The sequence below is a fragment of the Panthera tigris genome, chromosome A3 (assembly GCF_018350195.1).
Source record: "Panthera tigris isolate Pti1 chromosome A3, P.tigris_Pti1_mat1.1, whole genome shotgun sequence".
Taxonomy (NCBI): domain Eukaryota; kingdom Metazoa; phylum Chordata; class Mammalia; order Carnivora; family Felidae; genus Panthera; species Panthera tigris.
The window spans coordinates 118,820,006-118,840,261 of NC_056662.1; the positions used below are offsets into that span (position 1 = coordinate 118,820,006).

General features: G+C 50.5%; 1 protein-coding gene across 3 annotated transcripts in view; it reads left to right on the top strand.

Annotated features, from left to right (window-relative positions):
- The first annotated feature begins 380 nt into the window (after positions 1-380).
- KIF3C (kinesin family member 3C) overlaps positions 381-20,256 on the top strand; it is a 36,297-nt gene continuing 16,421 nt past the window's right edge. For all 3 annotated transcript variants that reach the window (XR_006215967.1, XR_006215966.1, XM_007088929.2), the window contains exon 1: positions 381-2,557. Coding sequence is in view for 1 of the 3 variants with exons in the window: in XM_007088929.2 (XP_007088991.1) it covers positions 1,010-2,557 (1,548 nt within the window). In the remaining 2 variants the exon portion in view is untranslated. The remainder of the gene's footprint in view (positions 2,558-20,256) is intronic.

The window sequence follows — 20,256 nt, forward strand, 5'->3', positions numbered from 1 at the left end:
CCCGCCCCGTCCCCGCCAGGTAGGCTGCAACCTCAGCAGTCACTCCGTAGGTTGCAAGCCAGAGAGGGAGGGGCCTCCCGGACGCGAGAAGGCATCAGCAACCTGCCAGAACCCGGTTAACAAAGGCAGGACTACAATTCCCAGCATGCTCGGGCCCAGTGGGGTGACGGCGGGCGGTGCCTGCGCCGCACCCGCCTGGTGGGCGCGGGACCTGGGTCGGCACCCGAGCCTGTCATTCCGGAGGGGTCCGCGGGGGTGCGGGCGGGCGATGCACCCCTGTCCCCCGCGCTCCGGCCGCGCCGGGCTCGCGCCTCCCGCCCCGCGGCCCCGCCCCTTGCCCCACCCCAGCCGGGCGGCTTAGCTGGGGCCGCAGCGCGGCGGCAACATCACTCTCGCCGCGGCTGCTCCGCCCCATCCCCTTCTGTTTTTCTCTCTCATTCTCCGGTGGCAGCGGCGGGGAAGGTGGAGGCAGGGGCAGCGGCAGCCGCGCTGGCTGCAATGAATGATCCCCCAGCGCGGGGGGAGGACCCCAGGTGAGCCTCTGCCCTCGGGAGGGCCGGGACCCCCGGCCGCCCAGGACCAGCAGCCCCCGCCATGGATCCCTAGAAGAGGAGGAGGAGGAGAAGACAGCTTCGCCGCCCACCCCCATCCCATTTTCCTCTTCCTTTATCTCATTGTTGCCGTAGCTGTTTACGGCAGCGCTCCCTCTGCCCCAGCATGGGGCGGGTTCCGGGCACTGCCATTCGGCCGGTGCGGCTCCCGCGGCTGCCCGGGGATTCTGCCTAATTCTCCCTTCCCGGCCGGTGCAGCGAGGACCGGAGAGCGGTGGAGGCCCGGACTGCAGCAGCGGCGGGGCCACCTCCCAGCATCCCCACCCTAGGAGGCTGCATGCGGATTGAAGAGCGGCGCCTGGGGGCTGGGCCGGCCCCGCTGATCCGGACCTAGAGAGGACAGCAGGACCGCCCAGGCTGCGGAGGGGCCCTGGGGGCAGGAAGGACAGAGCGGCAAGATGGCCAGTAAAACCAAGGCCAGCGAGGCCCTAAAGGTGGTGGCCCGGTGCCGCCCCCTCAGCCGGAAGGAGGAGGCTGCTGGTCACGAGCAGATCCTGACCATGGACGTGAAACTGGGCCAGGTGACCCTGCGGAACCCCCGCGCTGCCCCAGGGGAGCTGCCCAAGTCCTTCACCTTTGATGCCGTGTACGATGCCAGCTCCAAGCAGGCGGACTTGTATGATGAAACCGTGAGGCCCCTGGTAGACTCGGTGCTTCAGGGTTTCAATGGCACGGTGTTTGCCTACGGCCAGACGGGCACTGGCAAGACCTACACCATGCAGGGGACCTGGGTGGAGCCCGAGCTGCGCGGGGTCATCCCCAATGCCTTTGAGCATATCTTCACCCACATCTCTCGCTCCCAGAACCAGCAGTACCTGGTCCGGGCCTCCTACCTGGAGATCTACCAGGAGGAGATTCGAGACCTGCTCTCCAAGGAGCCTGGCAAGAGGCTAGAACTGAAGGAGAACCCGGAGACCGGCGTCTACATCAAGGACCTCTCCTCCTTCGTCACCAAGAATGTCAAGGAGATTGAGCACGTGATGAACCTGGGGAACCAGACCCGGGCAGTGGGCAGCACTCACATGAATGAGGTCAGCTCCCGCTCCCATGCCATCTTCGTCATCACGGTGGAGTGCAGTGAGCGTGGCTCAGATGGTCAGGACCACATCCGTGTGGGCAAGCTCAACCTGGTGGACCTGGCTGGCAGTGAGAGGCAGAACAAGGCAGGTCCCAACACAGCCGGAGGGACGGTCACGCAGTCCACGGGGAGTGGCAGCGGCGGCGGTGGTGGTGGTGGTGGTGGTGGTGGTGGAGAGAGGCCTAAGGAAGCCTCCAAAATCAACCTCTCACTGTCTGCCCTGGGCAACGTGATCGCTGCTCTGGCGGGGAACAGGAGCACTCACATCCCTTACCGGGACTCCAAGCTGACCCGGCTGCTCCAGGACTCTCTGGGGGGGAACGCCAAGACCATCATGGTGGCCACCCTGGGGCCAGCTTCGCACAGCTACGACGAGAGCCTCTCCACCCTGCGCTTTGCCAACAGGGCCAAGAACATCAAGAACAAGCCCCGGGTGAACGAGGACCCCAAGGACACTCTGCTGCGGGAATTTCAGGAGGAGATCGCCCGCCTGAAGGCCCAGCTGGAGAAGAAGGGGATGCTGGGAAAGCGGCTCCGGAGGAAGAGCAGCCGCAGGAAGAAGGCTGTGTCAGCTCCAGCCGGGTACCCTGAGGGGCCAGTGATAGAGGCCTGGGTGGCCGAAGAGGAGGATGGCAACAACAACAACCACCGCCCGCCCCAGCCTACCCTGGAGTCAGCCTTGGATAAGAACATGGAGAATTACCTGCAGGAACAGAAGGAGCGTCTGGAGGAAGAGAAGGCGGCCATCCAGGATGACCGCAGCCTCGTGAGCGAGGAGAAGCAGAAGCTGCTGGAGGAAAAGGAGAAGATGCTGGAAGACCTAAGGCGGGAGCAGCAGGCCACAGAGCTGCTCGCAGCCAAGTACAAGGTAAGGGCCCCAGAGAGCAGGGGTACTCCAGAGGTCCCCAGAGGGATCTGGGTGACAGGCTTTTCTTTGAGGGTCTGTGCCCTGACCTGAGTGAAGCAAGGTGTCCTCCCTCAGCACCACACACTGCCCTCTTGCCAGATGCTCCCCTGGAGCAGCCAGGCAAATTCCTGCGATTCCGGGCTGCCAGGCAGAACCTTCCAGGAGCGCCTAGGAGGACAGACAAACTCACACGCATACACACACGAAGCAAAGCAGGCAGGTGACCTTTCAAGCCAGTGAACCTGAGCTGGTCTCACCTACTGCCTGTCCATCTCTGCTGGTGCCATCTGTGTCAGTCGGGTCCACGGGACGACCAGGTCAGCCTCGTTTGGGTGTGGATTGTCTTGCACAGCCTCCTCCCCTGGGACCTCCTCCCTCTGCAGCACCTTCACACCTCACACCATTTTAACCATATCTGACATTCGGACAGCACTTCCCGGTTGACCAAATGCCCCACAAACGCGGTCTCATTTGAGCCTTACAGGAGCCATCCAGGGTCCTGGTTCTTAAGTCCCCACCGTACAGGCAAGGAACTAAGTAAGTGTCAGAGAGGTGACGTGACCAAGGTTCCATCCTACAAAATGGCAGAGCTGAGCTGGAATGCCTGGACCTCGGGCTCTTTCGGTACTTGGATGGCAAGGTAGGACTAGGGATGGATCCAGCTTCCCATGAAAGCAGTCCACGGGAGCCATGCAGTGCAGAGCCTGGTCCTTGGTAGAGTCAGGAGGGAGATTCAGGGATCACAGAGAGGGGAGGAGAGAGCACTGGGCTCTACCCTGGAGCCCTGGAGTCTAGGCCTAGCTATTCTATAGCTCGTTAAGTGACCTTGTATAAGTTGCTTCCTCCTTTTCTCAAACTTCAGTTTCCCTTTTTGTAAAACCGAGGTGGTCTCAGTGATCTCTGAAGCTCTTCCAACCTGAGAAGCAAACCGGCCCCCACACCCAGGCCTTGTCCTGGTCCCAGTAAGAGCTAGTTCCCCATTGCCCTGAGAGCTATCTGGGCCTTCCTGAGCCGTCCCCTTCCCGATGGGGGCCTCCAGGCCCTAGGTGGGGCTAAGCTACAGAGGTCCCTGCCAGGCCAGCCACAGACCTGTTAAATTTCACTGCTGCTGATGCCACAACTCAATGTTCCAGGTATTTCCGGATCCCTGGATTCCTCAGCACTAGGGGTTGGAGGAAGGACACAGGGAACCATGCACTTGCTGGTTCACTTGCTCGAGAGAAAAAAAACATTGCTATTTTTTATGCCCTCTCAAGAGTGTGGGCTGGGGATCAGGGAACCCAGCCCGCGGAAGGAGAGCCGCAGCTGCTGCAAGACGGGCAGATGAGCTGTATGCCATTGTCTGTGTTTATGGGAATGTGTTGCTGCACCCGCGGCTCTGGCCTTGCATATTTAATATTTAATTCACCTCCGTGAGCTCAGCAAGGGTTATGCTGAGGTGCTTCCTCAAAAAAGGGATCAGGGGCCCAGCACCTTTGGGGCCATCCTGGGAGAAGCAAGATGTTAACGGCAGAATAGTTACACTCAGCTCTCCCTAGGAGGAAGGGAATCCAGGCAGTCTGGTACTTTCCACTGGGGAAGCTTACACGGGCAGGAGTCTGTCATTGGTTTCATTACCAAGAGTGCCCCCTCACCCCTTACTTTCCCTTCTCCATCCTCATGTCCCTTAAGGCTGGGAGGCTGTGGAGGCTGAGACGGTGCAAAAGCACACATCGGCCCTGACGAAATGGGTAGAGGGGTTGGAATGAAGGATCCAGTGGATTCTTCCCTCTGGGAACAATGGGATCTCCCATTGTTGGCAACTGACTGGCTCCCTCAGTAAGATTCTTGGATCTCAGGCAGTGTGGGCACAGATAATAGGATGGTCAGGAGATCAGCGCAGCCAGCGCCAGAATTCTTGCTCTAAAGGCATGGTCCACAGAACCCTCCTTCTTAATGCTGGCAGGGGCTTTGGGAAACTGAGGCCTGGACTTGCCCAGGGCCACACAGGTAAGTTAAGGAAATCCTAGGCTCTTTATGCTTGATCTGGCCTCTCCATGACAGCAGCATCCTGATGTTACCTGTGCTACTTGATAATCAGAAAAATTCATTTTTCTGTAACTCTTTGACATCTTCACCTCAGGCAACCCCAAGAGATGGGAACTACTTGTTCCCATTTGACAGTTAGGAAAACCAAGGCTGGGGAAGTTGAGTGACTCTCTCTGTGCCCTCAGCCGATAAGCAGTGGAGCCAGGACTGGGACCCAGGTCTCCTAATGCCCCCAGACCTGTGCTCTTCTCAAGTCATCACGGTCCCTCCATGTTTGCTCACTGTGTGATTCAGGGCAAAGGCCTTCGTCTCTCTAGGCCTTAGGTTTCCGTTCGCCTAATGAGAAGTCCCGCATAGCTGACACATCTCCCTGGGGACTGGGAGAAACGGTCATTATGTGCCAGGCTTTCAGACATTAGTGGAGGGGGAGGGGTGGCTGGGAAATTCCAGGAGGGGAATGAGTCCATGTCCTGTGACTTCTTATCACACCCAGCCCAGGACAAACAGCAACAAGCAACTCAAAGTGGAGCCTGGACAGAGGACCCCAAGCTCCTCGTACCTCTAAGGCGCTGGCTGGTTGGTTCAATGTTGGATGTTTCTGGGATGGAGGAAACCATTTGAGGACTCTTGAGGGGTCACCGGGGCAAAGAGGGGAGGAGCGAGGTAGAGATAATCCCGGGCCTGCCTATTCCACGGGCTTGTGCCAAAGATTAAATGAGATCATTAGGGGGTGGGCATTTGAAATGCGTTGAAAGAGCCAAATAAATGGAGGGGCATTAGCAGCCACAGGGTGGCTTCTGTCTACCAAGCAGGGGTCCAGTGATCTCCGGGATTGACATCTTTGTTGTTAGCTTGACTCTTTCCTTGCCGAGCCGTCCCCCGAGGCCTTGCCATAACCCTGCAGCTCCGGAAGCAGAGCCGGGCAAGAAAGACGTGGGAGAACTCAGAAGGCTGGGAGCTCGGGTCCCTCCTGGAAATTAACTGAGCTTCTGCTCCCCATCAGCCACACTCTCCTCTGGTTCCCACTTCTGGGTTATGGCATCAACTCCCCTTCTCGCCTCCCCCCATCCCCTTCTTCCCCGCTCACACCACCCTCTGGGGGCAACTAAGCGGTAGCTGATGCGACCTAGTGCCCTCGTTCACTCTCTGACTCATCTTACAGTCTGTCTCGCCCGCTTTCTCTTCCACCTCCAGGCTCCCTGCTTCCTTTGTTCTGTCCTCACTGTGTACAAACACAGTGCCTGTCTCCTTGGAGTCTCCTTTCATCTCTCCTTCTGTGTTCACCGTGGGCCTCAGGGGGTGTTAGGTGTGCAAATGTGTGCTTGCTTGTGATTGCGATTGTGACCAGTGCCTGCTTTCTCACGAATCATTAGCAACCCTTATATAGTACCTCCAGGGGGCTTGATGGCTTCCAGGGCCTATGGGGAAGGGGGCGCAGGGCAAGTCACAGACCCACAACTGAGGCTGTGGCTTTGCTGACATGTGTCTGGGCACAGTGCACGGACTGCGGCGAGCACTGGTGAAAGCATATGGATTGGTTGGGAGAAGGCCCACTTTATTCACGTTTAATTGTGCAAGGCGTTTTTTGTTTTTTTAATTTTTTTTAATGTTTATTTCTGAGACAGAGAGAGACAGAGCATGAGTGGGGGAGGGGAGAGAGAGAGAGGGAGACACAGGGTCAGAAGCAGGCTCCAGGCTCTGAGCTGTCAGCACAGAGCCCGGCGCGGGGCTCGAAATCACAAACCGTGAGATCATGACCTGCGCCAAAGTTGGTCACTCAACCGACTGAGCCACCCAGGCGCGCCCCGCAAGACGTTTTTTAAATGACTACTTTAATTTCGCACTGAGTTGTTTGAGGGATTGGACCAGGTAATCTCTAAAACTTTGATCCTGGATACTTAAGAGAGAAAACAGAAGTGTGTCTCGGGGAGGTCAGGGCTGCAGATGACACAAAATGAGGGTTCCAGTTAAAGAGAGGAGGGGAAGAGGCATGCCTGTTGGTCCCCACGTAACTAGGTCTGGAGGGAGAAGAGCAGGCAGGTCTTGGCCGGAGCCCAGCTCTGTCTGTGGTGGGTGTAGAAAAGAGACCCTGCAGCAGCCGCTCCCAAAGCCAAAGGGATGAGGTCATTGCAGAGATACAAACTGCATTGAATTTTTATTGTCCACTTTGTAGGTCCCTCTTCTTCCCCCCCACCACCCCCCCCCCCACTCATGAGCACTGAGATTAACCAGGAGAAGCTATGCAAAAAGGGAGTTTCAAGCTCCAGAAATAGCAGTGATCACAGTAATAATGCCGTTTACTTAACACTTGCTTTGTGCCAAGCACTATACTACATATTGTATTATAAATTATGCAACTTAATCCACACAAGCACCTTCCAAGAAAGGTGGTGTCACTCTTCCCATTTTATAGCTGTTAAACCGAGGCCCATGGAGGTTAAGTAACTTGCCCAAGGCCTCATATTTTGCATGTGGCAAATCCAGTCGAGCCCGGGTTGGTTTAACACAAAATTTGATCCTCTTTTATGCTTAAAGAATTAGGAAGATCAGCAACCTGGTTGCTAGGAAGGTGGTGGAAAATGGCAGGAGGTTGTGTGGCTGCATTGAACTTGAGGTGACAAAATCCAATGGGCAGCTAGAGATGGATCGGTGGAGTTTAAGAGGAGGCACAAGACCAGAAATGGAGATTGGGGGCCCGTCTTTAGAAGAGATCTTAAATGGGACCCTCACCCTCTGTTCTTGACACTCTCTCCCTCTATGTAAATGACTCCCAGACTGGGGTCTCCCGTCCTGGTCTCTCTGCTGACCTTGTTCTGTAGCGTGCTGTATTCAGAACAGGTGCATCAGACACAGACCTGAGTTTAGTGACTTACTAGCTCTGAGACCTCAGTTACCTCATCTATAAAGTGAAACAATAACAGTACCAATAATTAACAGGATTAAATGAGATAATCAGTGTTAAAGCACTTTGCACAGTTCCTGGCATGTAAGTGTTCGGTAAATAACAACTTTATTACTGCCTCATGGACAGTGTCTCTTGGCTTCACCTTCCTGATAAGTCAGACACACCACGTTTTAGTCTGGCATTCAGGGCCTGCCAGTGGCTGGCTGCCATATATCTCCTCAATCTTGCCCACCCAAGCCAGCTACTCCAGTGGGAGAACCTCACAGCCAGCTGGGCTACCCCCATCTTTTGAACCCAATAGGCACCTCACTTTCTGATGATTGCACCGTTTTTTATTTTTTTTTAGTGTTTATTTATTTTTAAGTCAGAGAGAGCCAGTATGCGCAGGGGAGGGGCAGAGAGAGAGGAGACCCAGAATCCACAGCAGGCTCCAGGCTCTGAGCTGTCAGCACAGAGCCCGATGTGGGGCTCCGACTCACAAACCGTGTGATCGTGACCTGAGCCGAAGTCGGACGCTTAACTGACTGAGCCACCAGGCGCCCTGATTGTCCTGTTTTTATATCCTAGATTGTCCTGGTAGCCAGAGGATGGGAATTACAGGAGCAGATTAAAGTCAATATAAAAAACTTCCTAACACTTAGAAATGGGCTGCTTCTAGAGGTAGTGGGCTTCAATCCCTGGGAGGGCTCAAGGAGAAACTGAATGTCAGAGGCGCTCAAAAGGGATTTATGTATCAGCAAAGCCATTGAACTCGATGGTCTTTAAAGCCCCTCCTCCTCCTAAAAGTCCTTAATTGTTGGAAATACTATTTTTTAGAGCAAAGTATAAAATACTCAGTTCATCTTTTTGAAAATTCAGATTAGGGGTGTCTGGCTGGCTCAGTCAGAAGAGCATACAATTCTTGACCATGAGTTTGAACCCCATGTTGGGGGTAGAGGTGACTTAAATAAATAAAACTTTATATTATTATTACTATTTTTTCTAAGTAGGCTCCATGCCCAACGTGGAGCCCAATATGGAGCCCAACGTGGAGCTTGAACTCACAACCCTGAGATCAAGACCTGAGCTGAGATCAAGAGTCAGATGCTTAACTGACTGAGCCATCCAGGTGCCCCAATAAATAAAACCTAAAAAAGAAAAAATTAAGACCAGAGGGTTTAAGTTTTAATGTATGCATTCAATCAATAATAAAAAATAATTTTCAGTTCTCTATCGTGGCCAGTTAGAAAAAGACAATGAAATGAAGAAAAGAGAGAAGAGAACGGGGAGAAAGACAGGAAAGAAATAGAAGGGGACGGTGAAGAGGGGAAAGAGAAGTGGGGTCATAAAGGCAGGGAGAAAGAAGGAGAAAGTGGGTAAAGGGGCGAATAGCAGGACTTCTGGGGAGAAGGAGCCCCAGGAGGAGAAAAAGTGCTGTGGAGGGGGGAGTTAAATACCCAGTATCGTTCCGCTCTCTGGTCTTCATGTTGGTCTCTGAAAAGGGCGGTTACCAGTCTCTGGAGAGACTCCCCAGTAATCTAGGAAGTGTCTACTTCCCCAAAGCTGGTCTGGTTCCTTCCACGTCCCCCAGGACACCAGTCCCATGCCAGACACTCGGATTTACGGGGCTGGGTCATCAGGGACTACACAACACACCCCCATCTCAGCTAAGTCCTCCACCATCCTTGAGAGAAGCCTCCTGATAAAAAGTGATGGGTGCCCCGAGCTGCGTCTGACATCTAGGTCAGAGTCCATGGCCTCTTGGCATTGATGGGATCCGTGTCTTCTCTTCCTTTCCATCCCTGGCAGCAGTGTGATCATTTAACAGAACTACCATGAGCTGGGGCGTTTTATAATATAAAGATTTGCCTGGCAAGAAGCATTTAAGACCCATACATTTCCATCAGATGTTTTGGGCTTCAAGTTATGTCGAGGCTCAGCAGTCCTTTTGGTCCAGTGTTGGGTTTCTCCCTATGTGTGTTGACTAGAGGACTGTATTATTGCCCTTAGTCATTTCCAGCCCCCAGATAGCACAAGATTGGATCAAGTGGCTATGATAATGTTCTCATTGTGCTCTGAGGACTAGAGGCAAGGCCTGGAATGCAGCTAGAGAAGGGCACCCTTCTCCTGCCATGCCCTGCCAGCCTGTTGCACCTGGCCAGTCTAGGGCGCTTCTGGAGCCTTCTTGGCCTGAGAGCTGTTGAACTAGGTAGCTGAACTGAGGAGATAAGAAAATGGTCCCTCTTCCCACAAAGCTAGCCATTCTGCCATGCAGCTGTGCAAGGCAGATCCCTGTTCCCAGAGTTCAGAGGGCCCCTGTTCTTGTGGTTTGGTATATCTAGAATTTGTAATATGCTGAGAAATTCCTGGGCATTAACTCCTGGTCATATTAGAGTTATTTCTCAGTCGTCTCCCTTTCCTGCCAGATGTACTTGACAGAGGAGTACCAGGTCCTGGGCTGATCTGTTTCTATAGCACTAGGTGATGGACCTGCAGGCTTTCTCCTTTCTTGAGGTGAGCCAGCAGAATAATAATGACAACAATAGTAATGATGATGATAGCTACCGTTTCTTTAGTGCAGGTTTCGTACAGCCAAACACGCTGCCTGTGTTCTTTATGTGCATTGTTTTTCTTTAATCCGCACATTAGCCCCATGAAGTAGTACTATTTTAATCTCCATGTGACCAGTGAGGCTACCGAGACTCCTTAAGGAACAACCCAGGGTCACGTGCCTAGGAAGCGTTAGGGCCAGAACAGGAGCCTCTGTCTGCCTGTCTCCAGAGCCCACGATCTTTACCTCCACACTGTAACACCAACTCAGATACGAAAGATTCATGCCAGATCCCGGGCTAATAGGCCCCAGTGGGAGCTCTTATCTGGCGAGATGCTTAACTCAACCCATCTCTGGCCTTCCGTATGATGCAAACCCCCAGCCCCTAACTCACCTGGCTCCTTTCATTCATGTCATCAACAAATCTTTTTGAGTACCCATGACCAGGAGCATGTATCAGTAAGTATAGTTGAGTAAGTCTTTAAATTATTTAAATTTCTGGAAGGAATGATGAGAATTCACTAATAGTGGTTATTTCTAAGAATTTTAATGGGGAGGGAGGCTTTCATTTTTCAATTTATACTTTTTTTACCTTTATCTTTTTATTCTTACTGCAAGCATATAGTACTTTGTTAAATAAAAACTAATCTAAAAATTTTAAGGGAGGAAAAATATATAAAAGAAATGTGTTAACACCTGGTTGGAAGATTGGCTTAAAAACAATGAATAATTGGGGCGCCTGGGTGGCTCAGTCGGTTAAGCGTCCGACTTCGGCTCAGGTCATGAGCTCACTGTTCGTGAGTTCAAGCCCCGCTTCGGGCTCTGTGCTGACAGCTCGGAGCCTGGAGCCTGTTTCAGATTCTGTGTCTCCCTCTCTCTCTCTCTGGCCCTCCCCCGTTCATGCTCTGTCTCTCTCTGTCTCAAAAATAAGCGTTAAAAAAAATTATTTAAAAAAAAATGAATAATTGAGGGAGATCCAGGGTTGATAATCATTCTCAGTGATATTCAGTTATTGGAAATCCTGTGACCGTGGACAAGTCACTTCCCCTCCCAGGGACTGCAAGACATGATCAATAGATGATTCCTTGCTTTCTGTACTATTTGCTGATTCACCTCAGAAGCAGCAGGTCAGGAGCCCAGGGTTAGAGGTCAGCCTGAATGATGGGCAGTGGGGACTGGAGAGGAATGACCAAGCATTGCCTGGGGGCTGGAGTCTGTATGACCCCAGTGACCCACCTAAGCCCTTGGCCCTGTGCCCAGGCTGTCAAATGCTGAGTCTGCCCTTTATGCCTCCTTAGGTCTCATCCAGTTCTGACATTATAGCGTTCTGTTGTTCACTTGCATCCCTGGTGCTGGAGAGACACCCTCTAGAACACTACATCTAAACAAGGGAAGTAGGGGAGAAGGAGGAAGGTAGGGATCAGACGTGAGGTGTTTGTGGTTTTCTGACTGAAGTGAACGGGCTGTTTTTTTTCTTCCCGCTTTTCTCCGAGGGGCATCCATCCCCTGTCCAATACAAAGCTGGGAGCGGAGTCCAGCTCAGTTCACTCCCCAGCCAATACGCTTCCCGATCGCTAATTTTTTTCTTCTTGACGGGAGAATTCCTAGCATTTGAGAGACCAATCCTTTCTGTTGTGTTTTGAGCCATCCAAGGAGACTCAAGGCAGGAAACAGACTGAGTCTCCTGATTTCTGTCCCCCGGGGCAGAAAATCACTGCAAATAGCACGGTTCTTCCCTTTACTGTTGTCTCTTTGGTTTCTTTTTCTTTTTTCTTTCTTTCTTTCTTTTTTTTTTTTCTCTCTTACTGCTGTCTTCTCAAGATCTGTAAGAGGGAGCCACAGAAGGAGAAATAGGCCTGTGACAGTAGGAGTGGTGGTAACAAGAGATTTGAGCAACGACTGTTCCACTGATTGTTTTGTGTTGCTCTTTGTGATGAGTAGACACTGATTGACAAGGAACTGCTGACATTTGATTGTACTTTATCACTTACCAAGTACTTTCACATGTTATCCAACTCACCATTCTTACCCAAAGCCTGCAAGGTTGGTGGTATTCTCTTCTGTTTTACGGATAAGGAAACTGAAGTCCAGGGTCTGATGCCCTAGATTTCATAGCAAATAGATTGTAATAGATTACATAGCAAATGTACCAGCATTCAGGCTCTCTGACATGCCCAGTGCTGTTTATATCATTCCTCTGTGGGACTCGGGAGGTGGCCTTTCCCATGAACATTCCAGGGGTTAGCCTCTCTCCGGGATGCTAGTGATACTGACAGCCTCCCCCCAGGCATGTGGTTAAGACTCTAACCCACTCATCTCAGAAGCCCCCAGAAGATGCCTCAGGCAAAAGCATCTTCAGCAGAGATCTGCCTGTTTCGGCTCAGAGAGAAAGAAATGGCGCCCTGAGCTTTCCTGATGGTTCCCGAATTGGCAAAGGTGCAAATACCAAATGCTGCTTCTCTCCTAGGCTCCTTCCTTCCTGAACCCAGGAGAAAGCTGTGGAACGGGGAAAAGGACGCCAGTGGAGTTAGGAAGCTGCTGTTCAAATATCACCTCTGCCATTTACTGGCTCCATGACCTTGAGCGAGTCTGTTTACCAGTCTGAATCTCAGTTTCCTTTTATGTCAAATGGCAATCATTCTCGTTATCTCAAATGGGATGATTAATCTTAAAAGGACCTAGCCTGGCCACAGGCACATGGCAAGTTGCATCTGTGATTACTGTTGCCCTCAGAATGTCATAGATTAGCTGGCGCTGGCAGGGCAGAGCCTGTCTGGCTTCTGTGAAATCATACCTGATGGTATCTTCTCAGAAGAGTGGCTCTCTGGGCCTGGCTGTCTCCTGTCTTTCCAGATCGGCGCTTAATGAGTACTGAGGCCTCCTTCCTCTTCCTTCTGGTCTTGCACTGGACCCTGCACAGGAAGGGGTGAACCTCTGCATATCCCAAGCTGGGCCTGAAGGCTGACATGGTCCCTGTGATGAAATGGGCCATCAGTTGTCACAGCAGCCGCCTCTAATGCCTGGAATCAAGACCCTGGTCAAATTGGGAAATTATCTGGAAAGAACATAGTCAATGTAGGAGCAGATTACACTTCTTTATTTTATTTATTTTTTAATGTTCATTTCTGAGACAGAGAGAGACAGAGCATGAGTGGGGGAGGGGCAGAGAGAGAGGGAGACGCAGAATCCAAAGCAGCGTCCAGGCTCTGAGCTGTCAGCACAGAGCCCGACAACGGGGCTTAAACTCACAAACCGTGAGATCATGACCTGAGCCGAAGCCAGTCGCTCAACCAACTGAGCCACCCAGGCACCCCCAGATTACACTTAAAATTTCCTGAATTATGAGTCTCCAGGCTTAGACTACTCCATCTCTGTTGACACATTTTAGTGTCCCATCTGTAAAGCAAAGGGGGTGGGGCGCATGATTTGCTGAGGCTGCCTTACTTATGCCGTGATTTGTATCAGTCTCTCAAGAGTCAGACCATGGCCCTGGAGCGCCCAGCCCTGCCTCTTCCACCCCCGCAGCCTCTGCTGGCCTTTTAGTTACACTGGACTTATTTAGAACCAGTAGGACCAAACCCAGTCCTGTCCACAGGCCCCACCCACCTGTCTTTTGCCTTGAGAGATCACAAAGGCAGCATTAACTAGAGCAGCTAAGAGCTCCAGGGAACTGTTCCTGGGGACTAGGAACCCTGTATTCCCAGCCCCTCTGTTTAGTAAATCCCAGCATGAAGTGGGCCTATGGATTTGAGGCATCCCTGTCCCTCCCTGTCCTCCATAGGTGATAGTAAGGACAGAGATCTGAAGAAAAGGAGGAGATGGCAACCGGTATCCTCAGAAAAATGGGGGGGACATAAAAGCAAAAGCAAAAAAAAAAAAAAAAAATCCCACCCATGTTTCCAAGCAAAGAATTGAAGTCATCTATGACATATTTCAGAGCGTGGGGGCGAAGCAGACAGCATGGGTTGAGAATGGGGAGAAGGTGGGGGCTGAGACCTTGCACCTGCCCACAGATGTTGTGCCAGGACCAGCCCCCCACCCCCCACTCCCCACCCCCTTCTAGCATAAGACAGGCTCTGTCAGCCAGGCTTGGCTGACAGCGTGGGCTGGACAAGTGGGCAAGACTTGGTGAGTCACCAGAAAGGCAAATTCAGTTGTCATTCAGACCACGTCTGTGCTGGGTTTCGGCGGGTCTGGCGGAGAAGCACAGGGGCTGTGGACAAATGGGAGTGGGGTGATAACAGACAGACAGACGTCATCCAGAATTCTCTTCATAGAGCCCAGGGCCCAGCCAGAAGGAGAGATCCTGAAGCAGAGTTCTAGATCCAAGGAGGAGATCTAACATGAAGGCCAATTAGCAAGAACTGACAGAGAAATCAGTCCTGAGAGTCCTATTGTACGGGTAGGGGAGACTCAGAACCTGGGGGCCCTGGTAATCTTGGCTGGTACAGCAGATTCCAGGCCTGATCGGCAGCTCAAAGTCTGCCTGACTGTCTAAATGGGTATCTTGAATCCATTTGGATATTGTCAGGCAGAATTTTTTTTTTTTTAATGTTTATTCATTTTTGAGAGAGAGAGGGAGAGAGAGGGAGGGGCAGAGAGAGAGGGGGAACAGAGGATCTGAAGCGGGCTCTGCTCTGACAGAGAGTCCTATGTGGGGCTTGAAGTCACAAACTGCGAGATCATGACCTGAGCCAAAGTCGGACACTTAACCAGCCGAGCCACCCAGGCACCCCTGTCAGGCCAAATTTTGAATGAAGAGAGCAAAGGACTAGGTGTGGGTAGCTGGAGAAAGTGGAGGCTGAACAAAGAATTGTTTTGAATCAGAGGTCTGTCTCCTTACTTAAAGATCACCAAGAAAAAAAAAATAACTTGAAAAAAGCATAAAAGGATATGTTGTGAAAGGAGAGCTCAGACCTCCACAAGTCCACCTGAAAGGTATAGAGAATATAAAATAAATGGGAAGGCTCAATTTTATATCTACTATTAGAGCAATTTTTAAAAATAATGATAATACTTCGTGCCTATGACATTGTAATAAAAGCAGCTCCATTATTTATTGCTGGCAGTAAAGTGGTATAAACTGTTAGAACTTGGCAGTATGTTCTAAGATAGACAAAATGTTTATAATCCTTTGTCCACTCCTGAAATTTCCTTCTAAGAAAGTCATCTAAAAAAACCAAAAAATTATATGTACAAGGATGTTTGTCATAAACATTGTACACAACCAAAATATCTTTTTTTAAAAATTTTTTTAAATGTTTATTTTTATTTTTGAGACCGAGAGAGACAGAGCATGAACGGGGGAGGGTCAGAGAGAGGGAGACACAGAATCTGAAACATACTCCAGGCTCTGAGCTGTCAGCGCAGAGCCCGACGCGGGGCTCGAACTCGCGGACCGTGAGATCATGACCCGAGCCGAAGTCAGACGCTTAACTGACTGAGCCACCCAGGTGCCCCAACACAACCAAAATATCTTCTAATGCAGGTTAATGAAATATATTTAAATTAGCTGCTGTATTATGCAATCATCAAATTTATAGTCATAAACCTTAGTGAAGTAACAGGAAATTCTGGAGAGATTTGATAAAATGGAAATAGCAGGACATGAGTGTATATTTATACCTTGCCTGTTGATGTGAAAAAATGATGTGTGCATATGGAGAAATCTGGAAAAACGGAAAATAAAAGAAGCTGAGTATGTGAGGAATATGTATTTTCCTAATTTTGTTTTATTTCTGTGGTTATTCGGATATTAGTGCATTTTTTTTTTCCTGAAGGGAGAGAAAGACAATAAAAGGTTAAATATGTGTCCTCAGGAGGGCACCTGGGGGAGTAAAACAACTCTTGATCTCAGGGTCCTGCGTTCAAGCCCCACATTGGGCATAGAGCTTACTTTAAAAAAAATGTGTCTTTAGAATCCCTTAATAAACTGTTAGATATTTAATACAGTCCTCCTGAGATAACCAGTTCCATAAATTTATCACCTTTTGTGAACAGTAGAACTTCCCTTTATTTGTCAAAAAAACCCAAAGTATAAGCTCTTCCTCTATGTGCCAGGACTGATTGGAAAAGCCTGGATCTTTCCTTTTCACACCTATTTTAATTTAATTTTATCTTTTAAAGGGAACATTTTTTTTAATGTTTATTCATTTGAGAGAGAGAGAGAGAGAGAGAGAGAGTATGAGCAGGGGAGGGGCAGAGAGAGAGGGAGACAGAATCCAAAGCGGTCTCTGTCACACTGTCAGCACAGGGCTCCCTCCACCTGATGAACCACGAGATCACGACCTGAGCCAAGGTCAGATGCTTAACTGACTGAGCCACCCAGGTGCCCCTATTTTATTATTTTTTTTAATGTTTATCATTTTAAGAGAACGTGTGCCTGAGCGGGAGAGGGGCAGAAAGAAAGATAGAGAATCCCAAGCAGGCTCTGCACGTAGCACAGAGCCTGATGCAGGGCTCAATCTCATGACCAAGAGATCATAACCTGAGCCAAAATCATGAGTCAGACACTTAACCGACTGAGCCACTAAGGTGCCCCATATTTTATTTTATTTTTTTAATTAAGCAAGCTCTATGCCCCAGCCTGGGGCTCGAACTCACGACCCTGAGATCAGGAGTCACATGCTCTACCGACTGAGCCAGCCATGCACCCCCACACCTATTTTGATCGTATAGTTTCCAGGTCTATCCTCGTAACCTTTCTTTGTCTTTGCAGACTAAAGAGTCCTAATTTTTAATAGCCCTTGGATGGTTTTAGCCGCCCTTCTCTAGATCACTCTCCTCCGTGTCCCCAGAGACGCAGTGAGGGAACTACACACAGTGCTCCAGATTGAGCTGCGTCACCATTTTATATTAGGGTAGAATGATTTTTGTTTTGTTTCCAAAAAAGCCTTCATGATGGTGCCTGGCCAGAAGCTAGTGGCTTTTTTAGCTGTGGAAGCATATTAAGCCAATGTCTTCTGGGAACAATAGAGAATTACTCCCCCCTCCCCCACTTTTTTTTTTTTTTTTAACTCATAACTGATTGCTCACAGCTATCATTTAATGCGTAGAGCTAGGATTACTTTTTCCCAGAATGTAAAACTGTAATTGAAGCTCATCTGACATTTTTTTTGTCAGTTCATGCGGCCTAGAAATTCTCTTGGACGTTACCACTTACGAAGCTCTGGGGGCATCTGTGGAGCTGGGTATCTGGCCAGTGCTCTCTTTCTTGTGTGATTTCTAGTGGAAATCAGTCCTGTCTTTTAACATCTGAACAGTTTTCCATCCAGAGAGATGCCTGTTTCTGTTTCCTTTTCCTAATCCACCCCCCTATTATGAGAATATACTTCCCTTCTCTGTCTCCTTACCGCCCCCCCCCCCCACCGACCCCAGCCCCCCCATCTAACTTAACCAAGGCAGGGGTATTTTAACCTCTAACGTTCTGGCCACTGGCTTCCCCATGTACCGGAATAACCATGGGGATGAGTCAGACACGATTTTCTCCTGATGGAAACGTATTGCTCTTCTCTTAGCAGGTTCTGCTTCCTAAAACATTGAACAGAATGTCTGGAGTAGAAAGAGCATGGGCTTTGGAGCCAGGCCGACCTGGGCCTGGATTTTCCATTTAAATTTAATGGCCGTGATGTGACTGACAGTGGATGGATTACTTAACCTGTCGGAGCTTTCGTAAGGAAAATGATGGTGCTAACAGCATGCCCCTTAAAGCATGTCACACGGGCCACCTGGGGATCTCCTTACAAAGCAGATTCTGATTCACTAGGTCTGTGTAGGGCCTAAGATCCTGCATTTGTAACAAGTCCCCCAGTAATATTGATTCTGGGGGGAATCTCAAAAAGCAGTGATTCTGGGGCACCTGGGTGACTCAGTCAGCTAAGTGTCCGAATCTTGATTCTGGCTCGGGTCATGATTTCACGGTTCCTGAGTTCAAGCCCTGCATCTGGCTCTGCACTGACAGTGTGGAGCCCACTTGGGATTCTCTCTCTCTCCATCTCTCTCTGTCCCTCCCCTGCTTGTGCTCTCTCTCTCTCTCTCTCTCAAAATAAATTTAGGGGCCCCTGGGTGGCTCAGTCGGTTAAGCATCCAACTTCGGCTCAGGTAATGATCTCACATTTCATGGGTTCTAGTCCCGCATCGGGCTCTGTGCTGACAGCTCAGAGCCTGGAGCCTGCTTCGGATTCTGTGTCTCCCCCTCTCTCTCTGCCCCTCCCCCACTTGTGCTCTGTCTCTTTCTCTCAAAGATAAATAAACATTAAAAAAAATAAAAATTAATTAATTAAAAAAAAAAAAAAGCAGTGATTCTTAAATATGAACCTTTAAAAAACACCAATGCCCAGACCTCATCACTGGCTCTCCTGCCCCTTTCCAATTTGATTGACAGTGGGGTGTAGCCTGGGCCTAGTAAAAGCTCCCCAGGTGACTCTAATAGACATCAAAGTTTAAGACCCAATTCTTAAAGGTTTAGTAGGAGAAGTAAATATGGAACAGCTGACCAGCAAGAAAATAATGGTTTTCTTCCTCCTGGTTCCCTGTCCTGTTCTCTCTCAACCCGGGTCCCCGTCCTTAACTCCATCAGGAAAACCGGGGCATCAGCAGTTGCCCCGCGCCTTCCTTACCAGACTCTTCCACGGAGCACCTGGCTTGGGAGTTCTCACGGCCGGTCATGAGCCGAAGGGCCCAAGATTATAATGCGATGTGGCCCCGCAGTGGGAATTTGAAAGGCTCCCCAGTGACTCTAATATAGCAACCAAGTTTGAGAAGTCGTGTCTTTATGAGGTGGCAAAGAGTGAAGAACACTAGAGTCACGTAGAGTACCACGGGAAGTGCAAGGACTCAGGGCTGGAGTGTTCCAGAACGGGAAGCCAGGCCACACACCAAGTCCCCCAACATCTCATTACCCAGTATTTGGAGGGATCAGTTATCCATGGCCCCGGCAGGAGGGGGTTTCCTCCGCATATGACAGAACTGCTGCCTTGTCTCCTTCCTGCCTCTTCACACCCGTCCCATCCCTCCTGCCAGGCTTCCCAGATTCTCAGACCCCACTGATCTGCCCTTTCACCCTGCACCAGTGAGTGTGGGCCAGTCAGTTGAAGGAGGAGAAGGTGCCAGAAAGGGCCACCGGTTCTATTCTGGATGAGCGGGCCCAGGAAAAGGACCTAGAACCCCCCTCTGGGACCACCTCAGGGATTCCTTTCAGTTCAGCACACATTTATTGAGCACTTACTATGTGCCGAGCACTAAGACACGATTCCCACCCTGAAGGAGCTCACGGGGGAGACAGGATATCAGCAGTAATGGTCCATTCTGGGAAAATGGTAGGGACGTGTCCTAGTTAGGCCCAAAGGAAGAAATGTGCAGATTTGAGGGAATCAGAGAAAACATCCCAAGGTGCTCAAGGTGGGTCTTGCAGGATAAGGAGCGATTTTCCAGGTGGACGTGGAGTGGGAAGAGGAGCCCAGTGTCGTGGAAAAGGCACAGCGCATTCCAGGAGCTGGAATTCTTCCTTTTTTTTTTTTTAATCAAAAATGAATTTATTCTTTTTTTTCCAGGAATAAATTTAGTGATTCATCGCTTACATATAACACCCAGTGCTCATCCTAACCGGTGTCCTCCTCGATGCCCCTCACCCCTTCGGCCCTTCCCCCCACCCAACACGCCGCCGGCAGCCCTCAGTTTGTTCTCTGTATTTAAGAACCTCTTGTGGTTTGTCTCCCTCTCTGTTTTTATATTATTTTTGCTTCCCTTCCCTTATGGTCATCGGTTTTGTATCTTAAATGCCACATCTGAGTGAAATCATATGATATTTGTCTTTCTTTGACTTAGTTCCCTGCAGGAGCTGGGATTCTTTGGGTGGAACTGGAGCACAGGGCATACCTGGGGAGTAGGCAGCCAGGGAGGCTGGGGGGCTGGGCCAGCCCGCGGGGCAGGGAGCTGCTGCCGACCTTGGGTTTTATCCTGCGAGGAATGGAGGCCTGTTAAATACTTTGCAGCAGAGGAGGGGCAGGCTCACACTTGTGTTTTTGGTGACTGCCCCTGGGTGTCATGTGGGGGATGGATGGAAGGGGAAACCGAGGCAGCAAGGAGTCCATGGCAACAACCCAGGTTAGTCATGGAGACCGCAGTGAAGTCAGCAGGTGTCGGTCGTGAGGATGAAAAGGTGGGAATGGCGCGAACCCTAACAAGCCAGACTTGAAG